The sequence below is a fragment of the Ambystoma mexicanum genome, chromosome 5q (assembly GCF_040938575.1).
Source record: "Ambystoma mexicanum isolate Mex_15411 chromosome 5q, UKY_AmexF1_1, whole genome shotgun sequence".
NCBI lineage: Eukaryota > Metazoa > Chordata > Amphibia > Caudata > Ambystomatidae > Ambystoma > Ambystoma mexicanum.
In genome coordinates, this window is record NC_090933.1 from 692,794,597 (window position 1) to 692,816,745 (window position 22,149).

The 22,149-nt window shown below is 44.8% G+C and overlaps 1 protein-coding gene across 1 annotated transcript in view; it reads left to right on the forward strand.

Annotated features, from left to right (window-relative positions):
* Nucleotides 1–22,149, forward strand: part of PREX2 (phosphatidylinositol-3,4,5-trisphosphate dependent Rac exchange factor 2) — a 1,458,907-nt gene that overhangs the window by 1,130,101 nt on the left and 306,657 nt on the right. Inside the window, exons 33-34 of the mRNA XM_069621155.1 lie at nucleotides 9,961–10,178; nucleotides 12,798–12,900. Coding sequence (XP_069477256.1) covers nucleotides 9,961–10,178; nucleotides 12,798–12,900 — 321 coding nt within the window. The remainder of the gene's footprint in view (nucleotides 1–9,960; nucleotides 10,179–12,797; nucleotides 12,901–22,149) is intronic.

A 22,149-nucleotide genomic window follows, 5' to 3' on the forward strand; every position in this document is an offset into this window, starting at 1 on the left:
GTTTAACTCTATTTCCCTTGTGTGGAATTTTGCTAGTACCACCTGACGTAACACCTGTTGCAGCCGTGGGTGGGGGTATATTAGGTTTGGGTGCAGCCAAAATATTGATAGCATAACTTTTCTGCCATACAGAGGCAGCCAAAAACCCGGTGATCATCAAAATCCCTATCATCTTTATTACAGATGCTATTCTCACCGGCATTTTGCTCTTACCTTGCTGCAGTCCGGCAGCTTATTCTTGCGACGTTAAAGTTGCCCGCCTGAAAATTCTCAATATGCTTGTTATTAGTGTTAGTTGTTGTTTTCAAGCTCTCCCTATCAAGTAGTCGTTCAGTGCCCAGGCGAAGAGCTGTTCCCACGCCAATCTAAGCGATCTATCTCTTAGGGCAGGCAAGTGTTGGTGAAGATGGGGCATTGATTGTTCTATGGCCAAGAGAAATGCTGTGTAGTAGACATGCACCTCCTTCTTTTCAGGTACTTTGGCCTTTTTATGTGGTAGACAAATTGGTGTGATAGCTCTTCAGGGTAGTTATCGTCTGGGGGTAGCATCTACTCCTGGGCAATGAACTTTGTTAGTTATCTGTTTTCTTTAGCAATACAATAATATGCGGTACCTGCATGTGCGAGAAAGAAAAAAAAGAGAACATTCAAGTGTTTACATGTGTATATGTGTAAAACAATGTCCTTCAGTTTGGTGATGACTGCAGTGGGTAGGGGTTGAAGGGCAGAGGGTTAGGGGTTCAACTGGCGGAAGTCTCTTTACTCTTTGATCGTGTGACCATGGGGTGGGCGGCACGGGAATTACCCCTTTCTATGTCAGTAGTTGTCTCTGGGGAATCTGGGGGTTGGTAGGGTATGGAGACACTTAGGTCATCAGCTGTGGTAGAATTCTCTTCCTCCGTGGGTGACGCTGTTGCTGTTCTTCCAGTGGCCCTGTCGGTGACTCTAGGGCGGGTCTGGAGTTTGCAGATCTTTACGTCGTGTAGGTGATTCCAAGCACATTTGTCCTGCAACTTTACTGCTCTCGTAGATACCTCTTCTACCAGGTGGGGGCCAGTGAAGCGTGGGCTGTTCCACCTTCTGTTGAAATTGCGGAGTAGCACGTGGTCCCCTTTAGTAATTTTGCACAGTTTTTCCTTTTCCAATTCCTTATCCATGTCTTCTGGTTGATCACTCTTAGACCCGCCCCGCATGCGCTCGAGCTGTTGAGACACAAACACTACACTAGTAATCAAAGAAGACACATATTGGTACATTTCATCACCAAGAACAGTTGCAGTGTTTTCATAATCTGTTAATGCTCTTGATGTTGGCGTTAGAGGAAGGCGCATTTGACGTCCGGTCACCACCTCGTGAGGAGTGAGGTGGTGGTCGGAGCCTGGTCTATTCCTCATCTCAAATAGAGCTAGCGGAAGGCAATGCAACCAACTCTTCTTTGTAGTTTGCTGTATCTAACCCGACGCCCTCTGCGTGGTTAGTGTGGACTTAGGCTTGTTCAATATTGCAAATAGTGCATGTTCCACAAATAGCGTGGTTGGGCACCCCATTGTTATTGATGATGCCTTCTCTACCGCAAAGGCAGCTGCGGCGAGACCTTGTTCGCAAGGGAAATGTCCTAACATCACAGGATCCAAGTGGCCACTGTAAAACGCAACTGGTTTGTAACCCATGCTTGTTTTTTGAGCCAACACTGCTTTCATTACTGCTGAGTCGCAATGTGAAAATATAAAGAATTGTCGTTCATAATCTGGGGTGGCCAGTACCGGAGCAGTTGATATTGCATCTTTCAGTTCATCAAAGGCCTCTTTCATTTCCATTGTCCACCCCAATTTTTTCTCCCCTTTGTTAGCTTATTTTAATGCCTCAAGTAGGGGTCCTATGTATGAGCTGTAATCGAATACCCAAGCTCTACAGTAGTTGCACAGTCCCAGGAACTGCTGCAGTTCCCTCACTGTTTGAGGCAGCAGCGTTTTTGAAATGACCTGTGCTCTTTGTGGTGCAATCTTTCTTCCGTATTGGGATATGAGCTGACCAATGTAAAGTACCTGTTCCTGACAGTACTGTAACTTTTCCTTTTCTACCTTGTAACCCTTTTCAGCCAATATTGTCAGCATCTTCAATGAGTCCTCTCTGCACCTTTTTTCGCTTGTGCTGCAAATTATTATGTCATCAACATACTGCAACACTGTGCTTTCCACTTCAATGTTACCCAAGTCCATCTGTATTACTCTGTTGAAAATTGAGGGTGACTCACAGTATCCTTGTGGCAATCTGGTGTGTTTCCATTTGTGTTTCTGTACGTGAAGCTCGTCAGATCTTGTGAGTCTGTGTGCAGGGGTATTGAGAAAAAGGCATTTTTAAGGTCTATCACTGTAAATCGTGATGCCTCTGCTGGAATGCCACACAATATTGTGGCCGGGTTTGCTGCTATGGGGTATTCTGCTTCCACTATGTTGTTCAAGGGCCTGAGGTCCTGGATGAAGCGCCAAGACCCCCCTTTTGCTTTGCGCACTGGGTATACAGCTGTGTTACATGGTGATTCTGATGGTACCAATATGCCATTATTTATAAGGGCCGTTATTGTTTCATATATGCCCTCATCTGCCTCTTTTGATAGTGGGTACTGCTTCACTCTGGGGAGTATTGCACCTTTTTTCAATTTTATTCTTACTCCCCCTATACTTTTTATTCACCCCACTTCATAGGGACTAGTAGTCCATAATGATGTTGGTACCTTTGCCATATCCTCCTCAAAGAAGGGAACTGGGGTGGATGTGGGTGCTTCAAGTGCCATTGCCATTTTCTGTGCCACTTGTTTGTATGCCACTCTTAGCCATATTTCTACACTCATCATAAATACCATTTCACCTCTTCCTTTTCTTCTGAGAAGAGCTCCTCGTCTGACACCTGGGTGAGCCTACATCCCTCTGCTAGGGCTATCACTGCCCTCCATGCTCTTCCTTCTTTGTCTTGGGCATGTACTGCGATGTAATCAGCAGTTGCTATAATGCGCTCTATGTTAACTGAAATCACCTTTCCTTCTTGTTCATTGGCTGGTGTTTCTGGTCTAAACAAATAGGCTGCTGGCCTCGTCCAGATCTTTCCTTCTATCTCTGGCATCCATGCAAATGCCATGTCTGTCCCGTACTGGAACAGTTCTCCATCTACTGGCTCAGCCCTAATCACTGTCTGTCCACAGTATGCTTGCATAATTTGTCGTGCAGTGAGCATGTTTATTCCTGGAGTGGAGCAAATTATGCCGTCCTCCATAAAGGAGATCGTCATATTCAGCCTGCTCATTATGTCTCTCCCCAGTATGTTTACTGGTGAGGCCCTAGAATCTAAAAGCGGGCCTGACATGTCATAATCCCCTATTGATAAGGGAATGTTATCAGTAAAGGGAACCAACCCCCTAGCCCCAGAAATCCTTGGGTGTTCATGGCTTCACCTGACATCTTAAATTTACCTTCCCTTATGCAAGACCGGGTCGCCCCGGTGTCAACAAGGAATGTTAATTTTTTGTCACCTATCGTTACCTCTATGCGTGGTTCCTCCGCACTATTAGGTGTTACCGACAGGATGGGACACACCAAGGCCGTCTGTGGGCTGTCCTATTGTGGGTATAATGATTGACCACTTCCTGTGTAAGGGTTGTGTCCCAGGACCGTCACCCTTCCCAGTTGTGTTTGCTGCAGTTGTGTATTGGTAGAGGTTATGTTATGGTCTTGGATTTGGGCAGGTTGCTGTACTTGCTGTACTTGGGGTTGTTGTGTTATCGCTACCTGTTGTTGTGGCAGTGAATATGTCTGTGGCTGTCGTTGTGTTACTAGTTGTTGCTGCCCATTTCCCTGTTGCAATGCCTGCTGTTGCTGGATGCCCTGCTGTTCCTGTGTAGGATCTTGTGCAGCCACTACTTGTGTGGGGTTTTGGGTCATTGTTGCAGGTGTAGTTATTAGTGCACCTTCCATCGTGTATTTAGTAAGTTTTTTCTGTACCAATTTAGCCTCTTCCGCTTTTCTATCCTCTTCCTTTTGTTTCACCTTTTCTTGCCATGTCCTACAATGATGTACTATCGTCAGTTGTATTTCTGGTCAGTTGTTTCTGAACTGCTTCTGGGAGCCCTTGTATTAGTATATGATAGAATATTGCTGGTGTTTTGTCCCATTCTTCTCTAGTTTCCATACGCCACTTCTCTTGAATTTCCTGGATATAATCAACAGGATCTTCGTTCTCACGCATCTTGCGTGAGGTAATTGCTTCTATGTCTGATGTGTCTGGGTACTGTACCCTCAGCGCTTGCCATAATGCATGTCTGCAGTTTGCAAATGGTGCCCCATCGTGTGATGTGTTTGTTATTGTGACTCCAGGGAAGCCTGCTCTCTTCCAGATGTCATCTGCTGCGTCCCCCAATATTGATATTAGAAGGCCCTTTACATCCCCCACTGCCAGTTTCTGTCCTGCGGTGTGTTTTTCCATTTCATATATCCATTTTCCCGCACCTCCACTTAATGATGGGAGCCTGCACTTCATATTTTCCTTGTCTGCATGCTTCCAAGGGACGTATTGTGGTCGAACCCCTCCCCTCTCCAGAAGCGGCATTAAGTTGTGTCCTGTTTGACCCCCTGGGTTCCACAAAATCGAGTCTGTGCACCCCTCCTCTTCTTCCGTTTCTTCTACATCGTCAATTGGGTCCATATTTCCCCTGCTCGTAACTGTTTCTCCTCCATCCCTTCCCCTTCTCTTATCATTTCCTTTATTTAATGTGGGCGTGTGTATTCGTTCTCCCTGTCTGCGTCCAGGGAGGTCTCTAAGCCTGCCTGCATAGGGTGTCAGTTCGTGGGGGAAGGGTGCTAGTTTAGGTGGGCATGTTGCACGTAATGAGCGTGAGGTAGTGGAGCATGTTGGACGGGGTGGTGAGGGTGTAGCTGCACGTGCCTGCCTTTCCTCCATTCCTTGCTCTTCCTCCTCACTTCCCTCCAGTCCTTCCTGTCTCCTGCAGATCCATGGTGATTCTCTATTTGTCCGGGTGATGTATAATTTATCTAAACTTTCCCTTTCACTGTTTCTTCCTTCCTTCTCCATTCCCTCTCCTTCCTCACTGCAAAAGTCATTCAGGAATGGCAACCCCCAATCTGTCTTTTTCCCCTTAATCGTTACTGTTTTTAAGTCTATTAGATCCGTTCCTCCCTTTTCCCCTTTACACATTGCTCCCCTTTGTGCTGACGTTGTTGCTACTTCTGTGTCTCTGTATATATACCTCCTTACTTCACTCCCCCCTCTCCTATCTTCTCTTTCCCCTTCATTTTTCTCTGCTGTTTCTCTACCAATTTCCTCTCTTTTCTTTTTCAATTCCTCTATTACTTCACTATTCATCTTTTCCATTATCCTTTCTTCTTCTTTCTTCCTTTCCCATCTCGCTCTTTCCCGCTCTAATATACCCTCTATCATCCTCCCTTCTTCGTATTTCCTTGTCGTTTCTGATAGTAATCTCCTCTTCCATATTTCCATTTCCTTTTCTTTCTCTTCTTCTTCTTCCTCTCTTTTCTTGTCACCCAGTGCTGCTCTGGATACCCTTTCTGCTACTGCCTTCACCCTTTCTGCTTCTCTCTTTTGCTCCTCAGTTCGTTCCCTCATTTTTTCCGACTCATTCTTGCTTTCTTTCCTTTCCCGTGCTCTCTCTCTTTCCTCTCTCTCGAGCTGCTTGATCAGTGCATTCTGCTCATCCCTTAATTCTGCTAATCGTTCCTCCAAAATCTCTTCCTTTTCTCTTAACAGCTCCCCCCACTTTCTTTTCCCCTCTTCCCCTTTCATTTCACTCTTCCTGGTATTATCCTCGTCCATTTTCCTTACTGCCTCCTTCTCTTCTCCTGTTAATGAACCTCGTAATTTTAATAGTACCTGCGCAGCTACCCACTCATCATGCCCTATTTCTGCGACCTGCTCTTCGTCAGTCCTCCCCTCCCCTGCGGGCATCTTCATTCGAGCTGATCCCGTCATTCTAGTCTGCTCCCCTCCCGTGTGGCCACCTGTAGCTGTATATGGTGGCGGGCTGTATGCTGCAATTGCCGTGGCCGGCGTTCTCCGTGCGCAGCCACGTCCCCCTTTTCACCCTTCCCCGATCAACTCGTTACCGTTACCGTTTTATCTCCGTCTCCACTCCCTTACCATAATTCTCTTCCCCACCACCCTCCAAAAAAAAAAAAATGCCTTGTGTTCGAGATATCCTATGAAAGCCCTACTGGTGACGTCACCGATCTCTTCAAAAACTACTGTTAAGTTCTTTACATGTTTTTAAAAGTACGAAATACGCTTGCAATCTACCCCCGTTAACCTCACAGCTGTCTTCCTGTCACGCCTGGAACAAGGTAATCAACAATATAATCGGACTGCGCACACTGCGTTGCCTCGCGTGTGATATGCCCCTCGACAGGAGGGCTTACCCAGCCAATTATCTTCCGTATTAGGCAACCGGCTAGCTACCGCCTACAGGGAAACGTCATCTATCTATCGAGTTTCCTGCTCGATCAATAGGGATCCTCACCTACTCATTGATCAATAATCACCAAATCGTAGGAAGCCGCACACACACCCTTACACGTGGTCGCGACCTGGGCCAATCAGTGTCTACGAGCGGCCGCACGTGATGGTTTCGTGCTCCGCCCCCTCCTCTTCTGTAACATAGCGGACTGCTCTCGCACTTGTCCAGCTACCATTCACTTCACCGTCAACACTAATTTTATCAACCTTCGCCGCGCACCTGTGTAACACCTCCCGCCTCCCGTATTCAATTCCTCCCCCCGCCCTCACAATTTCACATTGCTTGTTGTGTGTGGCATACTCACCAAGTTCTCTTGATGCAGGGCCGCTCGACTGCGTGCACCCCTCCAAGCGGCTCGCCACCTCCCCTCGTCTGGACCACGTCTGGACACTCGCCAACCGCGGGCTGGATACTTCTCAACCGGCTCCCGAAGGCCAATATCCGGATTGCGCTGTCCGGTCTTCTCACAGTTCCGCGATGGTCCTGTAGTCCTCAAAAGGGGGCAGCGGCAGAGGGGGCCACGCCGCCGGGCCTCCTCGCAACGGGAGTACTCGGAAAAATAAAATAAAAGCAGACCTTAAACAGATCTCAGCAGTGCCTCCAACTTGTTGGGGGGAAATTCTCCCGGGGTCGGCTGGGCCGTCCTCGGACCCCCGGGCAGGGAGGCCCCAACTCCTCCCGTGTATCCCAAAAAATGAGTATGAGGCACACGCAAGAAGCAAGGTGATTCTGCTGTTTATTAAACAAAACGGCAGGGATGGGTCAAGGATCGTACACGTCCGTCCTGACACTCTCTCTCCAATCGTGGGGCTCGCAGGCCCATTTTACCTTAGTATGATGCGCTACTTGCGTCACCTGGGAAAGTTAGCAAAAAACCTATTGCCACTCTGGATTGGTTCCTCAAGTGGTAGGGTTAGTATAGCATACGTATAGAGAGCATTGTTAGTGGTGGAGGGTCAGTCAGGTGGTATACTTGGGTTGTCCCTTCAATTTGATACATGAAAATTGTTACATGAAGACCCCTGAGGATTGGCTTATGTTAATGGCATCAGTGATAAGAGCCCCATGTTCTGATTGGTCCATTTGCGAGCCCCCCAGTCTGGGACCATCGCTGTTCCCAGCTCGCGGTGCACCTGTCATTTGCAACAATGTATCACTATGGGTATGTGCAGACAATCTGAGGATTTGTTCATATGCTGGAAGGCAGACTACTCCCACCGCCGCAGATGTCCATTGAGTCGCTTAATTGTATCTGCCTGTGTCTTGAAACGTGGGATCCAGGTGCCTCCCTCCTCCTGGGCCTGGCACCCTGCCAGGTTCAGCTTGGTCACGTGAGGTGAGACCGTGGTTGAGGCAGAATTCTGCACATTTAATATTGCATTTTCCACTGTGTGCCTGGCTTAATTTGCAGGTGTGACCTTGGCGTCGGCTTGCGGCATGCGAGTTTGCAACATTGTGCCCTTGACTGTCTGCTCTCGCCGGGCTCATTCTGCAGGGTCAGCAACTGTACTCTTGCTCATTCAATGTTCATGGAAGCTCTTGCTTGCGGCCTACTTGGGCCTGGTGCATAGGTAGAGACGTTTGATGCACGGCGCTTTAGGTTATGGTATGATATTGCTTTATCCCCAGTATCATGTCTTCGTTATACTTCTCATTGCAATGCATGGGTTTAGAAGAAGCGTGAGCAAGCATTTTAGATGAGTTCATTATGCGTCTTGCGTTTCTGGATTTTAAAAAACCTATGTGAAAAATAATAAAGATGCGCGTCAGTGGGTGTGTCCGTCACCTACGTCATAGCACTGAATATGTTCTTCGTGTGGATTGGTGTGGGAGTGTCCAGTGTGCATTTTTGCACGGGTGTGCTGACCGTTGGCTAGGTCGTCATGGCATCTCTAACGATGTGTTAATTTACTGTTGAATGGTTCAGTCGAGTTCATCCATGCCGCAGGTGTCGGCATGGGCAGGGCAGGCTGGTGGGCACATCCGTATGTTCCTGTACCAGGGTATCTGGTCATCTGGTAGGTGGGCAAACTCCTCTCGTGGCGGGCGTCTGGGTCGCGATCCTCTAGGCCATGGGTGTGAGGGGATTGGTGGGAGCCTTTTCTTCCATTCTCCCACTTCAGAACCTATGAGCCCGCATTGAGTCATATCGGGAAAACACGAGTTTTGCTAAACAAGCTCGGTGGTAGCATTATGGTAGGAAGGAACACGTGAGGAAGAAGTGTGGTGCCCTTAATCGTCCCATGATTAGCCCAGCTCTGTGGGCTCGCTGCCTTTGAAATAAGGTTGCAGAGAAATGTGAAACAGGCTCCAGGCAGAGCAGGTAAATAGTGTTCTTTTTCCACTCTTCCCCTCTTTGATGGCAGACAGGAGAGGAACAGGAGTGCGGCATCCCTGTTCTCCCCTAATCTTACCTATTTCCCACCCATGAATAACAGTGTGAATATCTGTGCATGTGAAAGCAGTAGCTTCCAAATGATGTGAGTATTGGGGCAAATGGTGCAAATACCTGGCAAATGTTAAGAGCACCATGGCAAATTCAACAAAACGTACCTTGAGTGTATGGTATTTCGTTCCTCATTGCGTGTTTGGTGGTGCGGTAGAACAACAATAAAGTGGCAGTAATTCTTTTACTAGCAATTTACTGCTGCATTACTGCACCACTGAATTCCGAGTGTGCAGGTCAAGTGGAGGATTCATCTCCAGCAAATGGCAGGAGATAGATCCTCCACTTTATCTCCAATAATTGGTGGATATACCTTGCAGATTCACCGCTCATGGAAAATCCTCCAAAAATACCAGAGGAGGGCTACGTACTGCAAAACTGCAGATTTACACCGCCGGCCACCCCTTGTAATCCCATGGTAATGTCAAGAGACCAGGAGGCAGTAAGAATAAACTATTTTGGCAGTAAATCAGCAGATATAACAGCAATCTAGCACCATAATCCTCGACTGTATCATTTATTACCTTTGAGCAGCATAGAGGGATCATTCTTAGACAGTAGAATCATTATGATTGAAGCTACCAGTTTGTTCAAAAGCTTGCTACTGGATTAAGTCAGTAGAAGGTCTTGCTTCCCACAATTAGAAAGAAGTTAGAGAAATGACTGTGATAGTGTTAAGTGCTTATTTTTAGTCACAACTGTTCCTAGATATCAGGGGTCTGCAACCTTTGACTCGTCAGATGTTTTGGACTAAAACCCACATGGTGGTGGTTCATGGGATTTGTAGTCCAAAATATCTGGAGAGTAGCAGGCTACAGACCCTTGCGGTGCACCTTGTCATTTCATTGAAGAATGTGAGGGTGGTGTTGTATGAGCATACATTAGCTCAATTACACAGTTAATAGCTTACAATACACACATCTGTTGATTTTTCCTAACATTTTAAGCATGCCTTCTTCTAACTTCTGGTTTTCAGACAGCGAGATCCAGCTCCGGCGAGACATGGTCTTTTGCCAAAGCTTAGTGGCCACCGTCTGTGCTTTTTCCGAGCAGCTCATGGCTGCATTGAATCAGATGTTTGACAGCAGCAAAGAATATGAAGGCGAGACCCAAGAAACCAGCAAGAGGTGGCTGGAGCAGGTGGCCAGCGCGGGAGTTCTCCTGCACTTCCAGTCTCTGCTGACACCAAACCTGGTAAGAAACACCTTCATGTGAATCAAATATAATGCATTTGTTGACCATAAGTTGCAAGTTACTGGTTCTACTACTTAATACTGTGATGACCGAGATGGAACAGTGCTTTCTTTTCAGTAATCAGCTATTTCTAGTTCATGCATTACCCCTTGGACACATTTTACTTGTTACAAGCTTTCCGGGATGAACGATGCAAATTCTAAGCCAAAATAAATCCTTTAGCTCTTTTAACAACATTACAGTCTACTGATTCAGTGAGTTACACTACCATCTGGCCATCATGAGTATCTTTCTGCCTCCCCCTTACATGCCTTGATTCAGCAAATGCCGGATGCTTGTTTGGTATTGCCATACTAGTAGAGTGATGGCAAACCCGGCACAGATTTAAATACTCGTTTGGCTGGGCCTCCACTGGGAAAAACACAACCCCTTCTGACAAGCCTTGGCATTTGAGCCCTGTTTAACAGCTGAATGCAGGGTGAAAAGGAAATCACAGAAATGGAACTGGCCACTCAGCAGGTGTTCCCACTCTGTGGACTGAGATGGTTAACTTTGTGTAATCCCGCTCCTCCCATGATTTTTGAATGGCTGGAAGAAAATATGTGCTCTGGTGCATCTGTGAAGTGGTCAGGCAGCGGGAAGGCAAATGCAGTCAGGGGTGGACTGGGCCAAAAGAGGCCCTGGAAATAATGTTGAAAGTGGCTCCATGTTACACATTTTCAGCCGGCCCAACCCTCTTCCTAGGAGAAAATGTGGAAGCTACCAGACAAATAAGGCCCAGTATGGCGAGGCCCGCCGGAAACTCTCCAGAGTTCTCTATATGATGGTCCACCACTGAATGCAGTAGTTTCTTAGCCTTTTACGTGTGATGTTTGCTTGATCTTTCGTCATCTCGTTTCATTTTCTGTCTCTCGAAGCATGCTCTGCTATTTTGAAATAGCTCTTATGAAAGTAATCGTCTACAGCCGTTGCCTGAAGCAAAGCTATTAGTTTCCGGCCTCATCATACTTCCATCTTGTTTCAAAGCTGCTCAAGCGTATGCTATATCGCGGACTTCCCCATTTGGTCGACCATACTCAATTTGCCAAAGACCTTTAATCCCTTCTTTCCAACTCTGTTTTATGGCAACAAATGCAGTGACCTGCGATGCCATGCAACATTCTGTAATGTGCACCTCTTGCTGTGAGATATTCTGCAGTTCGTTTGATGTGCATTGCTGGCTGATGGAGTTGTGCATTCCCATTGACTTACGCTGGAAGCATCCTCACTTCTACCACCGCTTGAAAAGCAATAAACACTAGCACCCTCAGATTTTCACGTGCACCATACTAAAAAGTTGTATATCACCTTTTATGCTCATGCCTCCCTCTGGACACATGAATGGCAAAATAATTCAAACACATTTGGGTTGTTCGTGCTAATCGTTTCAGTTGTTACTGCTAATCAGAGCCCCACGACCACAATTTCAACTTTTAACATGCTTGTTTTCATTTTGTTGGCATTGATCAGTTATGTAATTCTTATCAGGTCCCATGTTATTGCATTACCAACTTGATGCTTGCCCGCGTACACACCAGGCACCACTGGCTGTCATTTGCATACTGTTGAAGTCTGCATCCACTTCCTTATGCAAGCATGGGCATGCTTCAAGTGTACCTTAACACAGTTGGTCCATGGGTATTGTCATAGGGAAAAAAAACACAACAGATGTGTACAAGTATGCAAGGGGTGGAGTTGTGTCATAGATCGACACTGTAGTATTTCGGCCACAGGGTACGAATACTGGACGTAGGGTGGCCTTCTCCAGGATGGAGGTGAAGGAATGAAACACTGTCCGTGGGGTATATGTTTTTTTCCCTATGACAATACCCATGGACCAACTGAGGTCCTGGGCTGCATTCACTCTTGTGTTGTAAACCCTTGTTAACTGTGTATCAAAGAGTCCTTTTCAGAAGGCTTGCACCCTCCACACTCTTGAAGGTGGTACCTAGTGGTACACCTACAAAAGTACAACTATCTGTCTGTCTGTTATTATGCTAACAATTGATATATTATATGTATCATCACCACAATTCAGGGATTACATTAAATTATCCTGAATATCAAAAGTGTGGGTCTCCCATCCTGATTTTTTGTTTGAATATACGTTCACCCTCCTGGGCATATCAGGACCTAGCCAGGTGCCTTGTATTATTACCGATACCTTGAGAGACACTACATTTATAACAAAGTGTTCATTGTTTAATTAGCAATTCAGAGCCAAACAGCACTTTCATGCTGTGTCTTACCAAACTTATGAGTGTACAAGGTCATAACCATATCGTTACTGTGGTTTAGATTATCAGAATTCCACCTGACTTGAGTCAGATGTTTACTAATTTCAACATGACCAGCCATTTAACTGTCAGGGAAAGTGATCACTGTCTTCACTCTAGAACACTTGCAGTGTGTCAATGTTTTTATAGCCCACCGTGATAAAAATATATTAGCAATACTGGTGGTAGACCGGCTTGTACAGTGTAAAGTGCCCCCAATGTTTTCATGTGTGCTGTAAAATAGAAACATGAGATAATTGCCCACATTCTCAGTTAATTTTGTTTTGGTGTATTTCTTTTTCAGCCAGATGAGCAAGCGATGTTAGAGGACACATTGGTGGCTTTGTTTGACCTTGAAAAAGTTATGTTTCATTTCAGACCGGCTGAACAAGAGCCACTTGTTTCAAGTGAGTAAATGTTCATACGCATGTACATACAATGAACTAGACAGGTTGAATATTGTCACAGGTTTGAAGGGAGAGGCGCACAATGATGCATTCTGATGAAGACATTTCTAAAGGCAAAAGGATGATAATCCCAGTCAAGTACCTTTGCTGCATGGTAGTTGGCCATCCTGTCTCTTTACCAAAGTGTGCCAAGAGGGCTGAACACTAAAACAAAGCTGATCTAAACCCCAAACCTCACTCCTGAATTTGAGCAAGTCAGGGGTTCATAAAAAATGGTGTGCTTTGTGGAATTATATGTGAAATTTGTTGAAGCGTATTTAGATAGGCAGACAGCTGCAATAATGCTTTCTCAAATGTTGTGGCAAACATGGATTCGGAATTTTCAAGGTTCGAAACGGCTACGTACTGTAACAGGATATTGCATGGCATCACGTCTGACATTACTGAAGTGATAGAGAAAACAACATCCCATTATCCCTGTCCTATGATTCTGATGTTGCTACAGGAGAGGACTTGTAAGGGATAGAGTAGTGTGTCATTTTCCTGTTTTAATTGTAGCCCCACTATGTCCCAGATGTGAGTCGGCTACTCGGCAGACATTTCTCATGTATATTAGAGGAAATAATCCAAGCAGAGTGCTATCTCCCCTCAAGGGTTCCCACCAAAGGCAAAACACACACACAAACCTACCCCTCCTAGAATGGTAGAAGAAGGGCTAACAAAGAACAACCATGCTAGAAAGGGTGAAAAAAGAAAGGAGTCACCAAGTTAGTACTTAGGTGACACTATTGTGCACAACCGGGGCTATGAACATTGCCGTCGATAGAAAATTACACAATAGTTGGTAGAACACGTCCCCTGCCACCAGCCATAACTGGAAGGTTGTTTATGTGACTAGAAAGTCACAGGAGCAGAGAGAAGGGTGATACTAGGTATCCCCTTGGCGCTCCACATAAGGTGGTATGTGCCAATCTCTCAGAATATAACATTTTAAGAGAGATACTTGTATCCCTCTATCTTTAAGAACTGTAGCTACATTAGGATAAAGAAAATAATCTGAAAGTGGAACCTGTGGGATGTTTCAACCCACTAGTCCAGGCCCTGCAACATTACTGTGCATTGCTTGCATCAGGAACATCAGAATGGCCGCCGGAAAGCATGCTGTTCGCTAAAAATCACCCAAAAGTGCGCAGTAAAAATCTGAAAAATAGGCCGCCATCCCCTTTTGCCTATCTCAGTGGTAAAACAGGAGACCACTGCCAAAACCCATCATTTGGCTGCCCACAGAGCAAGGCTGATTGCAAAAGAAACACAGAGCTGTGTGAAAATCCATTTTTCTTGGTTGTCAAATTTGCAAAAATCATGGCTCACAAACCACCCAAAAGACCCAACCTCCTTGTTGGGTGTTAAACATCATTCTACTTCAAGAATCCACATAAATACAATGGGCCTCATTACACGGTAGGCGGTGAGCCATGGCGCTATTAGCGCCATGGCTCATGCCGGTAAAATACCGGCACCGCCTTGGCGGAAAGGGGATTTACCGCCCCATTCCAAGGTTGGAGGGGCGGTAAATCCCCTTTCCGCCATTGCCCTTCCCCATTCCCATTTCTGCCCCGTAGGGCTCTATGGGACTGGGGAAGGCGCTAATTACGGCACCGCAATTTTGCGGTGCCGTAATTAGCTCCGAGGTCCCTTAGCGGGTTGGATTTTAACGCCTGCAAGAAGCAGGCGTTAAATCCTCCAACCCGCAAAGGGACCTCGTAGTACGGCGGTAAGGGTTAACGGTCACCGTTGCCATTAACGGTGACCGTTAACCCTTACCGCCGTCCATGTAATGAGGCCCAATGTCTGCAGAAGTACACTTATCAGAAGAAAATCCACATTGAAGATTGCTTGCTTGGAAAATTATGTTGAAAATGGGGGCAATACCGTTACTCGCCTCTGTCAGACGCTGGCGATCTCTAAATCTGACTGGTGAAACTTGTGTCTCAAAAGCTACATATGCCAAAGAAATACATGCTACCAGAAGCCTAAGAGGTGGATACAATTCAAAACTATATTTTAAAAAGGCTTGAATTAAGAAATTGGTTGATGTACTTATTAAAAATGTGATTTATATTTTAGGACAAGACAATTTCAGACATTGGGGGTCATTACGAGTTTGGAGGTAACCATGGCGCTATTAGCGCCATGGCTGCCTCCAAACCCATACCGACTCCGCCCTGGTGAATGGAGGTATTACCACCCCATTCCAAGGTTGGCGGGGGCGGTAATTCCCATTCACCAGGGCCCTTCCCCATTCCCATTTGAGCCTCCATAGGGCTCAATGGGAATGGGGAAGGCAGAAATAACGGTACTGCAAATTGCGGTACCGTTATTACCTCCAAAGTCCCTTTGCGGGTCCCATCCTTAACGCCTGGTAAGACCAGGCGTTAAGGGAGGACCTCGTAATAGGGCGGTAAGGGATTACCGGTACTGGTGCCCTTACCGGTACCGGTAATCCCTTACCGCCCGGGTCGTAATGACCCCCATTGTGTTTAAAAGTAAAAGTTAGCCACACTGAGCTTCAAAGACATTCCACACCCTTTTACCCAGCAAAGGAATCGTCCCCCTGCTCTCTGCTGAGAAACTGGCAGGCTGGTGTGAAAGGAACTGGGAGGGGCACTCTGGCATGTTGCTCTGAGTGTAGACAAAGGACTCCTTTGAGCTGAATGAAAATGCTAATTCGGGTGTGACTGACATCAACTGCCCTGGCAGGAAGGAGCTCAAGTTACTCTCTGGATCAGCCAAGACCTTGGAGGCGGGCCAGACTGAAAATGTGGAATTGAAACTGGAGTAAATAGATGTTTAAGGAAAAGACTTATAAAATATTGTACCGAACTGACAAAAATATGAAACTTAGAGATTATTAAAATGAAAAGATCGCTCACAGTTTTAAACTAATCTGAAATCTGTGCGATGTTCTGAGACTGAACCACGAAAATTTTAATATTGTAGCTATTGTGATTATGCTATGAAGAGGAAAATTTACAGAAGTATGCCCAGATGGTATGTGCATGTATGTGTTAAAAATTGTACAGATCCGAAAATATGTAACCAACCAAAAGCGTGAAAAACTGTCATTTGTGAACCAAAACTCGTAGGAACATGAGACTTTGACAGAAACGTACCTTAGTCAATCTATCATGTAAATATGTATTATGAACAAGTTGTACATATTGTAAATATGTTTTTTTAATGAAAAATAAGATATACTGTACAGAGGCAAAGGGGAGGTTTTCTCCCTAAACCATAAATATGACACATCATGACAAACTATTCCTTTCTCAAATCAGGAGAGGGGGAATTATTTGACCTATCAGATCCTTAGAGGGTTGGGCATAGACAATCAGCCTCCCCACCCACTTTGGAAAATGGATAAATAGGGACTGTTGAGGACCCAGAAGGACAGACACATTCACTCATCAACTGATCGACTGGCGAAACACCATGCAGGAAGAACCAGACTCGAGAACCAGACTCCAGAACCCTGAAGCAGAGGCCTAACCCAAAAAGCTGAACCCTTCTCAGTGGGCCTTTAAAATCTAGCAACCTGACTTTAACCCCTAAACTTCCACGCAGCCTAACCCATTCAACAGCCTGGCTGAGCTGTTTTGCTGCTTCTGGCCAAGAACCCAAGATCCAGATCAGTCCAGCAGAGCTGTAACCCAGAACCGGTCAGATCCAGTCCAAAAGGCTGTGCAGACCAGAGTGCCTTGCTGAGAGCAGAGTCCAAGCGCCTGAGACCTGTCAGGTGGTGAGTGAATCCCAGCCAAACCTTTGATCAGATCTTTGATGGGCCCATTCCATTCAAAGCCATAGTAGTGAGTATTTAGTATAGAACTGTCTATAGTCATCTTTTAGTATAAAGTAATCCTATTCAATCCATTTCAACCTATCCAGAACTGCATTATAGAATCTTGTGTCCATCCTGAATTCTTCTCATTATATAGTCGGTGATAATTGTAGTGATAATCATCTGTGCGCTGATATTTTTCAGAAGAAAGTCAAGTGCCCTGGCGCACAAAAATCAGAGTGGAAGGCGCCCTGTTCTGGTGGTTGTCCCTTTGGGTATCTTGTACTTTCATAGCCCCTTAGTGTAAGTTCATCTTGGTTCCTAATCTTTAAAGCGCATCTTTCATTTTGAAATCTTGATCGTTTTCTAAGAAAAATCTACCTTCACTAAAACCTCTGTAATTTTTGGAAACGTCATTTTGAAGCTAACATCCCCAGCTTTCAAACGAACCCAAAACGACATTCCAATTCCTTATAGTTTTTCCGTAATCACGTTTCTCGCACGCGGAAAAGTTGCTGCGAATTTGCATTTGGCTCAATTTCATTCCATATAAAATAGCTATTTCTTGGTTTCAACTTCTGAATTTCGTTTTCCATCTGCTAACCAATCAACAATCATTGCTAGTGTTGACCTGAACCAATCCAAAGCAACTCTCACTTGTTCTGAATCCTATTTAGCGAATTAAAGTCATTTTAACATTTTTCCAATCCAATTCAAACCACATTTAAAAAGCAATTGAACTGTTTTAAAATCATTACTGTTCTCTCTAAGCTTCCTGGGGGGGAATCGGGATTGAAACTGCAATGGTTAATTGTTATTCCTGATACCTGTGTGCCCTCATTCCATCTCTTCATATTGCATACTGGGGGGAGTGAGTAATAACAGGGGGAAAGAGTGATTACATTGTCTTTGGTTGAATTCATATCAAGTTTATTTCTGTGTTGCATTCCTTCCTATCCTTGCATTTCCTTGAACTCATACAAAGTATTCTCTGCTCCATTATTCTTCCTGTTCCTACTCCTAATTGATTAAAGAGATTGTTGATATTGTAATATTACCCATTGTTGATCATTGTTCATATTCATAAGTGTGATATTCAGATATTATTCATATTCATAAAAGTGTAATCTCTATATGGTTCAATTCTTCAAATAACTCTTTTAATTTGCAAAATAAACCTATTTCTTGGTTCAGTGAGACCGGGGGGATTCAAAGAGAGGGGCGTTATATAAGGGTACATCATCCAGAATTAAAAGAACTTTTGGCATAAAAATATATAAATTAGGGTTTCCATTGGGCATCCCATACTAGGCATTGACTTAGTTGGAGTGCTGGATTGAAATCACTTACAAACCCAAAGGGTTCCCAATAACATTGCCCACAAGGAGCTGTTGCTGCAATTGTAAAATACAGATGCCTTAAAGAGTTATGGGCAAAAGTAGACTCCATAGGACAGGTAAAACACAGAGAACAGAGTTCCAAAAGACAGAGCCCATTAGAATGAATGAATGGGAAAAACCTCCACTCATTCAGGATTAAAGAAAAAGGCCCAGAAGTCCAGCAAAAGGTACTGGGAGTCTCACTAGGAGAGGGGATTAAGCATAACAATGATACATCTGCCTAACAATTACATACATTGTAAGAAGAGTTTCGAGCATACTGCTTAGTTTGCCCTTATAATAAAATGTACACATGTAGTGCTACCAGTAAAATGAAACAGAGTGTTGCAACACATAAGAGCAATCAGAAAACAAATGATAGGAATGATTTAGTACCACAAGACATTCTGGAAGTACACAATATGGACTCTACAGGTTTACATTGTGTAGCATTAAGTTATTTAAGATCAGACATTTTCAGAGATAATGTAATGCTAACTCTAAGAAGATTGAAATCAAGACTCTGTATTTGATTTAAAACTAAAACACTGAATGGACTAAATATGAGTGAAAGTTACCATTCAATCTTGTAATTATTTAAAAGGATGCAACATTTCAATAATTTTGAGCTTAATATTTTACTATAGAATGGATAAAAGATGGACTAAATTGATATTACCACAATATGTAAAATAGAAAGGATGCTTCAGTTGGTCATTCCTCTTCTGAAAAAAGTGATTTACATGACAACACTGGAAATGAAAGATGCGTACTTTCAAATGTCCATGTCGCCCACTCATAGAAGATTCTGAAGTGTAGTTAGAAAAACAGAGTTTGGCTCGAGGGAAATCCCCTCTTGCCCAAAAAACGGAGGAGTGCAGAAATGTGACAAATTGCTGCTTTTATTAATCCAAGCAGGGATATGCACACAAATGTGACAGCTCCAAATGCACTTTCAGCTCATTACAGGCAGGCAGTGAGTTTTTAAATTGCTGTGACCTCACAACCTAAAGATATATTCCTCACTCTTAGGTGACCTGGGATTGGGTGAACAGTATCGGCATAATTACAGTCTATGGGGGACAGATATTATGATTGGTCTGGCTAGATCTAGTAGCTCTGCCTGGCACCACCCCCCAGGTCGGTGCAAGCCTTGTCAGTTTGGGAAATGTACCAGCATGTGAGAAAAAATGATGGGTGGGGAAGATGAGCTCAGAGCACTGTCTACTTCCCACTATTGTTTCACCCCTCTTCCCAGACGTTGAGCATGGACACTCCATTCACCTCCTGTCTTCAATTTGATGGGAACAACCTTATCTGTCGGAATGGTTTTGTTCCCCAGCTCCAGATCATGGGTTCAGGGACCATACAAATAATTTTCTCTGCTGGCGTTCATGAGGGATTACTGCCTTTTTGTCCTTGCATATGCTGTATCTTTTCAGCAGACTCATGCACTCTCCCCCAGCCTCCTTGGTAGAGCTGGACATGCTGACAGGCCTGTTTCGCGTCTCTCAAAAAATTCAGTGTATCAGGCATCAGCCTTGTGTTTTGAGCTTTCCCAAATCTTTTCAATGCAGCTGTGGTTTCCATTTTGCCTGGTAATTGCTTTTTTGGTATCAGCATGCAGTTCATGTGTATTGTTTTGCACCTGGCTAATGTCTCTGCGGGTGTGCTCAGCCATGCAGCCATGTCACCTTTTTTACATGATGACTTTGGTGATGTAATCTGGGTATGGTCTGTGGGGCTGCTTCAGTGTGGAGCATCGATCATCTTGGGGTAAGCTGGTGGGTTGAGACCCCCTCAACAGTCCCCCCTCTGGTCCAGCCGCCCGGCCTGGACAACAAACTCAAAGCCCCTTAGAATGGCCATACGTCTTTTGGGATTTTTAAGTGACCAAATAATATGGTTTGATGGTTTCAAGAGCAAGCTGCCAAATTCACAGTTTTAGGGTATGGGTGTGTTAATTGCCTATGTTGCTGGGTTAACATATTGCGATTGGTATGTATCTTGATTGGTGGTTGAATTGCCATTCTCAAGATGTTTGGTTGCCATGTTTGTTGTGCCCACAGAAGGGCTATTTATATTAGTGTGATTTGTTTGTGTAATAGTGTGTGTACAACCTTGCATAAGAGTGGAGTTGGGAGAAAAGCAGAAGGCATTTCCATGACCAGTTCATCCATAGTGCATTCCCTAGTGACCCTTTCTTCTCTGGGTACCAGTATGCAAACGTGGGGCCTTTTGCATTCTGGGCTGGTGCGAAAAGATCCGCTCTGGGATGTCCCCATCTTTTGAAAATCTGTTTGGACCAAAAGCTCTACTTAAAGCTTCCTTAAGACAACTCACTTATAGAGTGGCTTATGTACTAGCAGTCACATCTATAAGAAACATAAGCAAATTACAGCACTCTCAGTTACAGAACCTTTTGAATCCATCTATAAACACCAAGTGGTTTTAAGAACGCGTCCACGTTTCTCACCTAAGTATATTTCAAAATTCCATGCCGACCAAGCCATCAAACTACCTTGTTTCTTCCCCAATGCCCAAAGTAGAGGAAACAAACCTTACGTACACTTGATGCAAGATTCCTTGTCTCGTTCACAGCGGGCTGAGAGGGGGACCCCGTAACTGAGGCCATTATATCAGGATGGGTTTTCAAATGTATCCAATTGTGTTATTTGCTTGCACATAAAACAGTACCATTTACACCTAGAGCTCACTCCATATGCCGCACCAGAGCAGATGTATCTTTCATTGCTAATGTCGATCTAGAAGAAATATGTACTGCAGCAACATGGAGTGCAGTACATACATGTACACAAAACCTTTGTGTAGATACACAGACAAGAGCAGATTTACAAGTGGCCAAGCAATTCTTAAGCACTTATTTCCTTATATCCCTGCTCCTCATCCACCACCTGCTTCAGGTACTGCTTGCTAATTTAAGCACAGCATGTGAATCTAAGCAGATTCACAAGCCCCACTAGATAAATATTATGTATCCAGTAAGTGTCATTCTGTGACTTGTATCTGCTTAGAGTCACATGTGCCCACCCAACCTCCATGAAAGATAGGAGCGGAACAGTGGGTAGAAAACAATCTGACTCTGTTTAAAAAATGTATATATATTTATATATATTTGTGTGTAGGGGAAAGTGTGCCACAAACGCCCCTGTTGATGCCTAATTTTATTTATTTGACTATAGAGAAGACTAAGGAGCTGAGAGGCCCACTGAGTAGGGAACAAGATTGGGCCCGTCCCTCCTGTTTTGTTAATCTATGTGGAAACCTCTAAGGTGGGAGCTCCAGACTCCAATAGGGTACTGCACCAGGGTTACCCATGCTTGGCTTGGGAATGCCACACTGTGGGCAACCTCTCCCCCAGGCCTACTATGAGTGAATTGATGGGGGTTGAGCAGGTTCCCTGCAGCCTGACACTACAACTACCAGAATGCCGTACTGCAAAATTAACATCCATTGAGAACCTGCACTGGCTGAAAGCTGCATGTTAAGACTGCCTTACTAATGAGGTGATGAGCACCGAAAACATTTTGAAGGAGAAGATCAAATAGCTGAGAAACATACTGAGCAGGGAACCAGAGTGTGCCCCTGCCTCCTGTTAATACAGATAGATAAATAAATAGTGACACAGAGAGCACAGAGAAATATCATAATATTTCAAATACAATTGGGCCTCGATTACGAGGTTGGAGGCAGCCATGCCGTTTTTACCGGCATGGCTACCCCTAAACTGGGGTGCGGCTCTGGGTCCCACGAAAGGGGAATTATCGGGCCATTCCGACATCGGCGGGCCCGGTAATTCCCCTTGCGCGGGACCCAGAGCCGGTACGTCCCCATTCCCATTCCCATTTGAGCCTCCATAGGGCAAATGGAAGGAATGTGCATTATGCACGCATGCACTCACAACCTTTGAAAAACTCAATGACAGTATGTACCTAATTCACAGAAGCGTTTTATAATGGTGCAATCACTTAGGAAAAGGCTCTGTGAATCAGGCCCTATAACACTCAATCA